The following is a 10633-nucleotide window of genomic DNA, read 5'->3' on the forward strand; positions in this document are numbered from 1 at the left end:
ACCCGATGGTCACCCTGACAGAGCTCCAGAGTTCCTCTTTGGAGATGGGAGAACCTTCCAGAAGGACAACTGTTTCTGCAACACTCCAGCAATCAGGCCTTTATGATAGTGGCATGGAAGCCACTCCTCAGTAAAAGGCACATGACAACCCGCTTGGAGTTTGCCAAAAGGCACCCAAAGGACTCTCAGACCATGAGAAACAAGATTCTCTTGTCTGATGAAGCAATGATTGAACACTTTGGCCTGAATGCCAAGCGTCACGCCTGGAGGAAACCTGGTGCCATCCCTACGGTGAAGCATGGTGGTGGCTATATCAGGCTGTGGGGATGTTTTTCAGCGGCAGGCAGTGGGAGACTAGTCAGGGTTGAAGGAAAGATGAACGGAGCAAAGTACAGAGAGATCCTTGATGAAAACCTGCTCCTGAGCGCTCGGGACCTCAGACTGGGGTGAAGATTCACCTAACAACAGGACAACAACCCTAAGCACACAGCCAAGACAATGCAGGAGTGGCTTCGGGACTAGTCTCTGAATGTCCTTGAGTGGCCCAGCCAGAGACCAGACTTGAACCCAATTGAACATCTCTGGAGAGACCTGAAAATAGCTGTGCCATCCAACCTGAGAGCTTGAGAGGATCTGCAGAGAAGAATGAGAGAAACTCCCCAAATACAGGTGTGCAAGCCTGTAGCATCATACCCAAGAAGACTCAAGGCTGTAATTGCTGCCAAAGGTGCTACAACAAAGTACTGAGTAAAGGGTCTGAATACTTATGTACATTTTATATTTCATTTTATTTATTTTTTTATACATTTGCTAAAATTTCTAAACCTGTTTTTGCTTTTTCATTATGGGGTATTGTGTGTAGATTATTGAGGGGAAAAAAATATTTAATCCATTTTAGAATAAGGCTGTAACCTAACAAATGTGAAAAAAGTCCAGGGGTCTGAATACTTTCCAAATACACTGTATTCGTGGTGTACCTATTGAGTTAAGACAATCAGAAGTAACACTGCCAAATGGGCACTTTCCTACATATGCATGCATCCTGGAGAGAGACCACCAGGACCATATTTTCGCCCCCCCCCCCCCGACGAGATGCTCATGTTTCCGCTCTAACATTGTGAGTCTTTGTTCCAAAGGCGGGAAGGCAGGCAACAAGCTCTATATTTTATTCGAATTGGGCTGATTCAAGACAGATTTTGGCGAGAGTGAGCCCTCTCGCGTCTCCGCGCTGAAACTATACCATCAGAGAAAACAGCAGATCGAGCGAAACACCTCCTACTATATGTAGCCCTGATCCTGTCTGGCCAGAAGTAGTATGACATTTCGTCCAGACAGTCTACAAATACTGAAACAAACCAACCAATTGTGCGCTGCCATATGGGACTCCAGTCACGGCCGGTTGTGAACCAGGGTGTCTGTGGGGACGCCTCCAACACTGAGACGCAGTGCAGACCGCTGCGCCACTCGGGAGCCACAGGCTTCTCTTAACAAAATGGGCCACTATTCTGATAATTGCTCTGATGACTTGGATACATTTTGGGATGAGTCGATACATAAATGTGTGCCATGTCATCAACAGCATCCGATCCAACCAGGTGAGCTCGACATGCGGCAAAGATAATCTTTATTTGATGTTGATACGTGTTGATGTTTGTCTGTGCACAGCACACACTTGTAGTCTACAAACAAATATATATTTTTTGACCAGGGCACGAATTTAGTCCAAACTGTGGCATGCATGATGATGGAGGGAGGTCGGAAATGTCATATCGGAAATGTGCCGCACAGACCTTCAATAATGGGAGATTCGTGAAATGCCAACCCTGTTCTAGCTGCCCCCCAAATCAAACGCTGTCCGAATGCAACAACACGACAGACACGCAATGCTGCGGATCGAGGTGAGCGCAAATTCAGTCTGGGATAGCTTCAAACCTTGACATGAAAGGATGCCCATTGTTGTTCATCTGGTTCTGGAAGGTTGAGTAACATGTTTAACTGTAAACCCTTTATCTAGGGACCAGACAGGCTGTCGGGAAGGAGTCCTGGGTACTACGGTGAGTTTAATCTATGATGATGAAGCTGATGATTCTAGTTAGTTAAGAGCATTTGCGTGGTAGACCTTGAAGTCCACTCTCAAACTTATCATGGCAGTTATTCTTCTGTAGACTCAAACTACATCAACAGACAGTGACCCAGGGAGGCCATTTATTCACAAATGTTTTTAATTTTGGTCAATGACTTCCCAATAGGGAAAAGAGAAAACAAAACAAACTTATTAAATTAGGAATGACATAGTTAATATGTTGACTTCACATCAATTTTAGACTCAACAGGTGCAACAGTCAACAACGTTAAAGGTCCAAATGTCAACATCAAATCCCACCACAGCCAAACACACTGATCAAACCATCAGACCACCAGACGTCAACCATAAGACTGCATGTAAGTTACAACCCAACCCACAAATATGATCAATATTAGAAGTAATATTAGAAGGTACTGAGTTTGATAATACCAGTCCTTCACCATTCAAAAAGATGACTAAACTGCTTTGTTAGGATACTGCTGAACATGTCTAACTGCTCATTGCCACGGTCCTCTGTGTTCTTTCAGGGATAGTGCTTACTGTCATCTTGGTTCTCTCTGTACTTGTATTTCTCTTATTCATCTATATTAAGAAGAGAAGGGGAAGATCAAGAGCCTTTTGCATCAGAGGTGAGCAGAATGATGAGCATTAGGCAGAATTTAAAAATGTCAAACTGTCAATGCATAACACAGAACATCTGGTTTGACATGTTTGCTTAAAACCGCTTTAACTCTTCCACTTACCTTACTCTGTGTAAAAAGCTATTTTTTCCTGTCCTGTTTTTGAATGGGTGTGGTTTGACACAGATAAGGAGAATAAGCCATGCTTTAAGGTCAGCCTTAACTGCCTCCCATCAGACAATATCCTGTATACCAACCAACAGTCATGGAGTAGTAGGAGAACAGCAGCTGTCAATGAAGAGGTTGCTCTCCTACAGTCAGAGACAAGGAACCTAGAGGACATTTTGAGTGAGTTATCAAGTGCTATTACTGATGGTTCTATTACTAATGGAGCTACTACCAGTCTGTTATTCATTGGTATTACTAGTACCTCTACATCACTACTCTTCCATAAGTTGCCAAAAGGCTCTTGAGGTTTTAACACGGCACTCAAATTTCAGCTCAAATCTCCCATGACATTTGGGTGGTTCCATGAAATTGGTCCCTTTTGTGTTTCTTTAATATTTTAAGTAGAAAATGTGCACCAATATTTAATTTGAAATGCCTGCTATATTAAATGAAGTGCCCTTTAATATAGACCACATGGATAATTAAATAAATCAGGTCTTTCATATGAATAAAGACTGAAAAGACTTTCAACTATTCCTTTTAAAATAATTGTTTCAAAAGAAACATTAAACATCGAATAGTCAAATCATAGTGTAAAAGCAGGTGAGCTGGTTCTACTCTTTTGTACATTTTCTGGTGTTTTGAGGTTGAAAACTGAGTGGGTTGAGCATAACAAGTCAACCCTGTTACCCAACAATTTACGTTGTGAAGCTTACATTCAATTCCCCCTTCCTGTTGCACACAAACTTCCATTCCCCCTGTAAAAGGGGGTTCATAGCTGATTTAAGATGAAATCGTCATCCCTGTTACTTTATTAGCCACTTAATATAGTAATTATTTTATTGAACCTCTTGAGATGGGAAAACATGTTTTTCATTAAGGTGACTGTGTGGTCTTCATGACAGAATGTTAAAATGAGGTGAAATCAGGTTTTTCTCCTTCAAGTTACACTACCCAAAGGGGACTCATTTAGTGGAACAGCCCATTAGTTCATGATTTACGCATTTGGCTCTGGTTTGACACAAGTCAGCATTACAGACGCGTAACTCTCCCGTAGTGATATTTCCCCTCGTCTCACCAGGTCCTGACCTCCAGTCTGCGCCACTGCAGACGGTTCTGGACAACCTGGATGTTCTAGAGGAGCTTGTGATCCTGCTGGACCCAGATATCCCTGGGGTGAAGAACACCAGCCACCTAGCATCTCGCTGCGCCTTCCCCGCCACCTGGATTACCTACACCTACTCCATGAGGGACAGCAAGAGCCCTCTGAGGGCCGTGCTGGAGGGGGTCACCACCAAGCACCCAGACTGGACTGTAGGACAATTGGCCAGGCTGCTGAGAGAGATGGACCGGAACGACGCAGTGGTGGTGCTCACCAAACTCACCTTGTTTAAGGTTGTCTAGTCTGGGTGTGTTTTGTGTTGGGTCTGGAAAAGATGGCTCCATCCAGATACAATCACAAGTCTCTACCACCTGCAAAGGCACTGAGATATAACAGGAGGGCCAGTAGGAGGCATGCTTTCCTTGGGGACCCCAAAGTCCCAAGGCAGTGATTGGGAACACTGTTCTTTTGCATTAGGGTTCAAATAAGATATTTACCTGTGATAACATGGCACTTATTACTTAAAGCAGGGATGTTAACCCCGGTGTCCTGAAAAAGAGGAGCCGCACACTCTAGTAGCTCAGATGCAATAATGTAATAACCTAATAACCAACGTTTCGGCAGACAAACTGTCTTCATCAGGGTATAATGACAAACACGGTGGGGTGACTAGTTTATATAGTGTCAAAGGACACACGTGTCTGTAATCATGACCGGGTGTGGCTTGATATCGTTGGTTCATTTTCAGATATATATAGAACATACAAAAACATGAATCATAGATACAATTTTGCTACATCGGCCTACAAACATATACAATGAATAGCAAAATCACAAAAATGGCTTCAGATCAAAGTCGAGGCAGCCTCTCGTTTTAACAATAAATTGTCGAGGTCCCCCCCACCCCCCTCTCCTAGGGAGGGTGACGTGTTCAATGCCGATATAACGTAAGTACGAAATCGGGTGGTTCACTTCCAAAAAGTGTGCCGCAACTGGATATGTTGAGTTTTTGCACCTAATGGTGCTCCGAGATCCGTAGTTTTAATTCGCGCTTCATTTTACCACAAGGAAAAGTTATAAGATAAATAACACATTTGATTGGGATCCGTTTCCCTGGTCGGGCTTTTTTATTTTTATTTAACTAGGCAAGTCAGTTAAATTCTTATTTTCAATGACGGCCTAGGAACAGTGGGTTACCTGCCTGTTCAGGGTCAGAACGACAGATTTGTACCTTGTCAGCTCGGGGGTTTGAATTTCAATAGCTCCTTGGTCATATGACTTCAAACAAGGTTCAGAATGTCCACTCAGTGTCCCTACACATTGCACAACCTTTAGTTTGTCCATTTTCATCTCACGTGGTTTTACATGAATTTTTCAACATTTAGAATTTCAATAGTTCCTTGGTCATGTGACCTAATGTCTGCTGACTACCCTTCTATATTGCACACTCTTGTTTGTGTACTGTAAAATCACCCGTGTATACCTTTTTCATCATTTCAAATTTGCAATAGCTCCTTGGTCATGTCAATTACACACCTAAGAAGCATACAGTGGATATACACCCATATTGCATAACCTCTAGTCAATGATCTTCTATATTGTTGTACATTATTATTAGTTTGACAATTAGGGGGTTCAGTCCAGTGTTTACCCTTTTTTTTATGTTTATCTACAATAGTTGGTCGTTCTAAGTACTTATTTTCCCTGTTTTTTATTTTTCCTATTGTGTATTTGGTACACAATAGGAGAGAGACAGATAATATCTCCTTTCGTCGTTAATATCAACCATAAAGGAAAGGGGCAAAGTACGAGAGTCATGTTATTAACTGTCCAAAGCAGGGATGGAAAGGGAGTTAGTGAGGTAGGCTGCAGTAGGTTTGCTGGTCAATACATATACTGAACATGTAACCACAGTAATGGTGGCTAGAAAATCAATTAATAAAAATGTTATACTGACAAATTAAACTAATTGTAGACCTTTAATCTTTTCCAACATGTCAACAGACACTTAACTTCAATTAAGTATGAAACATTTCACCAACAAAGACTGCACTTCCAGTTTGTGTTCTTTACTCTGTTGAACTCTTTTGTCTTCATTCCTAGGCACAGCACATTGAACCTCAGTTGGCATGGAAACATTCAATCTAAACAAAACAAAGTGTAACACGTTATAAATAATATGAAATATCAATGCAGTATGACAAATTAGCCGTCCATTGTGTATATCATAAATTGTCTTACATGCCGTCACTGTTGTCTAAAGATTATAAACATGTTAAATAAAGTTACTAACCCAGTCAGTCTTTGGGCCACCTCCAGGTTCTTCATCAGTGGCACACATGAAGCAGTTGTTGGCTTTGTTGAACTCTGAAATCAGAGGCATGAACTGAACATATGGCTTTCCCACACTACTACATAAAAATAAAGAATTTACATTTACTTTGAATTAAATGTCATTACCAGACATGTTTAGTATATCCTCAGCCATTTATTTTCTCAGTTGCTCCATGTGTTTTTGAAGGTTCCATATTAATTTGGGAAGGGATGTTGGGGAAGTTCTGTGCAACTTCCTTGGCCATCTACACCAAAAAAGAACAGCTACCCATTCATTACTGAAAATATAACTATCAAACCTGCATTATAAAGACCCCACAGCTGAAGGTGTCCTGCTGCGTGGTGAGTTATTTCCCCTCCTTTCCACTTCCTGTCCACCCAGTCGTCCTTTCCATGGCAGGATCTTCTCATTTTGGAGTATTCCCTTTTTTATGTAAAAATAATGGAATTATGATTAGTTGTGAATACACAAGGCAAATTAATACACAAGCCAAATTTGTATGCTGTTTACCTTATCACTATAATCTAGTAGTAATTTATTAGTAGAGGTCATTTCCTTTATGCCCCATTCTACACACAGCCTAAATTATAGGTACTGAACCATTTACAGGACAATAAAAGTGGCATATAGGATCCAACCCTATCACAGAGTGAATAAATGTACAGTCGTGGCCAAAAGTTTTGAGAATGACACAAATATGTATTTTCACAAAGTCTGCTGCCTCAGTTTGTATGATGTCAATTTGCATATACTCCAGAATGTTATGAAGAGTGATCAGATGAATTGCAATTCATTGCAAAGTCCCTCTTTGCCATATAAAAATGAACTGAATCCCCCAAAAAACATTTCCACTGCATTTCAGCCCTGCGACAAAAGGACCAGCTGACATCATGTCAGTGATTCTCTCGTTAATACATTTGTGAGTGTTGACGAGGACAAGGCTGGAGATCACTCTGTCATGCTGATTGAGTTCGAATAACAGACTGGAAGCTTCAAAAGGTTTGCTTCTCAGCCAAGGGAGTGGGCTCACTCACAATTTTGCCTAAGAACACAGCCATGAATAAAGAATGGTACCAACGCAACTTCTCCCAACCATCCAGGAACAGTTTGGTGACGAACAATGTCTTTTCCAGCATGATGGAGCACCTTGCAATAAGGCAAAAGTGATAACTAAGTGGCTCGGGGAACAAAACATCGATATTTTTGGTCCATGGCCAGGAAACTCCCCAGACCTTAATCCCATTGAGAACTTGTGGTCAATCCTCAAGAGACTGGTGGACAAACAAAAACCCACAAATTCTGACAAACTCCAAGCACTGATTATGCAAGAATGGGCTGCCGTCAGTCAGGATGTGGCCCAGAAGTGAATTGACAGCATGCCAGGGCAGATTGCAGAGGTCTTGAAAAAGAAGGGTCAACACTGCAGATATTGACTCTTTTCATCAACTTCATGTAATTGTCAATAAATGCCTTTGACACTTATGAAATGCTTGTAATTATACTTCAGTATTCCATAGTAATATCTGGCAAAAAATATCTAAAGACACTGAAGCAGCAAACTTTGTGGAAATTAATATTTGTGTCATTCTCAAAACGTTTGGCCACGACTGAAGAGCATTTGTAGACTTTAAGAAAAAAGTATTAAGTGACAGTTTCATCAGTATGTGCTTAAAGAAAGTCATATCACAAAGATCACAGATGACAGTGCCCACCAAATCTATGACAATAGAGAACGAATTGTAAGCACCAAAGTGTGTTTGTCAAAAGAATATCTGAAAATGTCAGTTGTTGAACAGAATACTTCTATTTGCAATAGCAATTTATGATATATGCAGTTGAGGAATATTCCATGTACCATCACTACATGTATGACGGACATAAGACATTCCCACATACAGTATTTTTATTTTACATTTTTTAATTCACCTTTATTTAACCAGGTAAGCCAGTTGAGAACAAGTTCTCATTTATAACTGCAACCTGGCCAAGATCAAGCAAAGCATTGTGACACAAACAACAACACAGAGTTACATGGAATAAACAAATGTACAGTCAATAATACAATACAAAAGTCTATATACAGTGTGTGCAAATTAAGTAAGATTAGGGAGGTAAGGCAATAAATAGGCCGTAGTGGCGAAATAATTACAATTTCGCAAATAAACACTGGAGTGAGATGTGCAGAAGATGAATGTGCAAGTAGAGATACTGTTGGGCAAAGGGGAAGAATATATATATATATATATATATATATATATATATATATATATATATATATATATAAATAAAATAAATAACAATATGGGGATGAGGTAGTTGGATGTGCTATTTACAGATGGGCTACGTACAGTTGCAATGATCTGTAAGCAGCTCTGACATCTGATGCTTAAAGATAGTGAGGGAGACATGAGTCTCCAGCTTCAGTGATTTTTGCAAATAATTCCAGTCATTGGCAGCAGAGAACTGGAAGGAAAGATGGCAAAAGGTGGAATTAGCTTTGGGGGTGACCAGTGAAATATACCCCTGCTGGAGCGCGTGCTATGGGTGGGTGATGCTATGTGACCAGTGAGCTGAGATAAGGCGGGGCTTTACCTAGCAAGGACTTATAGATTACCTGGAGCCAGTGGGTTTGGCAACGAATATGAAGCGAAGGCCAGCCAACGAGAGCATACAGGATCCCGTGGTGGGTAGTATATGGGGCTTTGTTGATGAAACGGATGGCACTGTGATAGACTGCATCCAATTTGCTGAGTAGAGTGTTGGAGGCTATTTTGTAAATGACATCGTCGATGTCGAGGATCGTCAGTTTTACGAGGGTATGTTTGGCAGCATAAGTGAAGGATGCCTTGTTGTGAAATAGGAATCTGATTCTGATTTAATTTTGGATTGGAGATGCTTAATATGAGACTGGAAGGAGAGTTGACAGTCTAATCAGACACCTAGGTATTTGTAGTTGTCCACATATTCTAAGTCAGAACCGTCCAGAGTAGTGATGCTATGCGGGTGGGCAGATGCGGGCAGCGATCGGTTGAAGAGCATGCATTTAATTTTACTTGCATTTAAGAGCAGTTGGAGGCCACGGAAGGAGAGTTGTATGGCATTGAAGCTCATTTGGAGGTTAGTTAACAAACAGATCACCGACCATTTCGAATCCCAACGTACCTTCTCCGCAATGCAATCTGGTTTCCAAGCTGGTCATGCATGCACCTCAGCCACACTCAAGGTCTTAAAACCTCTTGATACTACCCATCCCGGGTCCGGGAGAGTTGTCATCAACTGACACTAATTAGCATAACGCAATGGACATAAATATTACTAGAAAATATTCACATTCATAAAATCACAAGTGAAATATATTGAAACACAGCTTAGCCTTTTGTTAATCACCCTGTCATCTCAGATTTTGAAAATATGCTTTACAGCCTAAGCAAGACAAGCATTTGTGTAAGTTTATCGATAGCCTAGCATAGCATTATGCCTAGCTAGCAGCAGGCAACCTGGTCACGAAAATCAGAAAAGCAATCAAATGAAATCGTTTACCTTTGATGAGCTTCGGATGTTTTCACTCACGAGACTCCCAGTTAGAATAGCAAATGTTCCTTTTTTCCCAAAATATTATTTTTGTAGGCGAAATAGCTCCGTTTGTTCTCCACGTTTGGCTGAGAAATCAACCGGAAATTGCGGTCACGACAACGCCAAAAACTATTCCAAATTATCTCCATAATATCGACAGAAACATGGCAAACGTTGTTTATAATCAATCCTCAAGGTGTTTTTCAAATATCTATTCGGTAATATATCAACCGGGACAGGTGGCTTCTTAGTAGGAAAGAGAGAAACAATGGTCGCATTTGTCCTTTACGCACAAAACACTCTGAGAGACTCCAGCTGACCACTGACCCAATGTTGACGTTCAGGCTCATTTTTCAAAATAAAAGCCTGAAACTATGTATTGTGACACTAGACACATTAGGGAAGCCGTAGAAAAAGGAATCTGGTTGATATCTCATTCACTGCTCAATAGGGACGCATAGGAACGCAGAGCTTTCAAAAAATAAGAGTCCCTTCCTGATTGGATTTTTCTCAGGCTTTCGCCTGCAATATCAGTTCTGTTATACTCACAGACAATATTTTTACAGTTTTGGAAACTTTAGTGTTTTCTATCCTAAGCTGTCAATTATATGCATATTCTAGCATCTTGTCCTGACAAAATAGCCCATTTATTTTGGGGATATTATTTTTCCAAAAATGAAAATAGTGCCCCCTAGATTCAAGAGCGATATCATAATCGCCATCGACAAAAGACAATACTGTGCAGCCGT

General features: G+C 40.9%; 1 protein-coding gene across 2 annotated transcripts; it reads left to right on the forward strand.

Moving 5' to 3' along the window:
- The first annotated feature begins 1127 nt into the window (after positions 1-1127).
- On the forward strand, positions 1128-6276 carry igflr1 (IGF-like family receptor 1). 2 transcript variants are annotated; one of them, XM_020497779.2, is made up of 7 exons: positions 1128-1595; positions 1709-1898; positions 2015-2054; positions 2325-2442; positions 2614-2715; positions 2893-3054; positions 3956-6276. In XM_020497779.2, the coding sequence occupies exons 1-7, from the start codon at positions 1493-1495 to the stop codon at positions 4276-4278; spliced, it is 1038 nt and encodes a 345-aa protein (XP_020353368.1). In that variant the 5' UTR covers positions 1128-1492; the 3' UTR covers positions 4279-6276. The 2 variants fall into 2 exon arrangements, with proteins under 2 accessions (XP_020353368.1, XP_020353370.1); XM_020497781.2 differs by having other exon boundaries at positions 1145-1595; positions 2944-3054.
- The last annotated feature ends 4357 nt before the right edge of the window (positions 6277-10633 follow it).

The sequence above is a fragment of the Oncorhynchus kisutch genome, linkage group LG13 (assembly GCF_002021735.2).
Source record: "Oncorhynchus kisutch isolate 150728-3 linkage group LG13, Okis_V2, whole genome shotgun sequence".
NCBI classification, from domain to species: Eukaryota; Metazoa; Chordata; class Actinopteri; order Salmoniformes; family Salmonidae; genus Oncorhynchus; species Oncorhynchus kisutch.

Bases quoted from the DNA above. Each gene is read 5' to 3' on its own strand.
- igflr1 (XM_020497779.2), top strand. From the start codon at position 1,493: ATGGGCCACTATTCTGATAATTGCTCTGATGACTTGGATACATTTTGG. The intron at 1,596-1,708 runs GTGAGCTCGACA...TTTTTTGACCAG, and splicing joins ACAGCATCCGATCCAACCAG to GGCACGAATTTAGTCCAAAC. The intron at 2,716-2,892 runs GTGAGCAGAATG...GGTTTGACACAG, and splicing joins AAGAGCCTTTTGCATCAGAG to ATAAGGAGAATAAGCCATGC.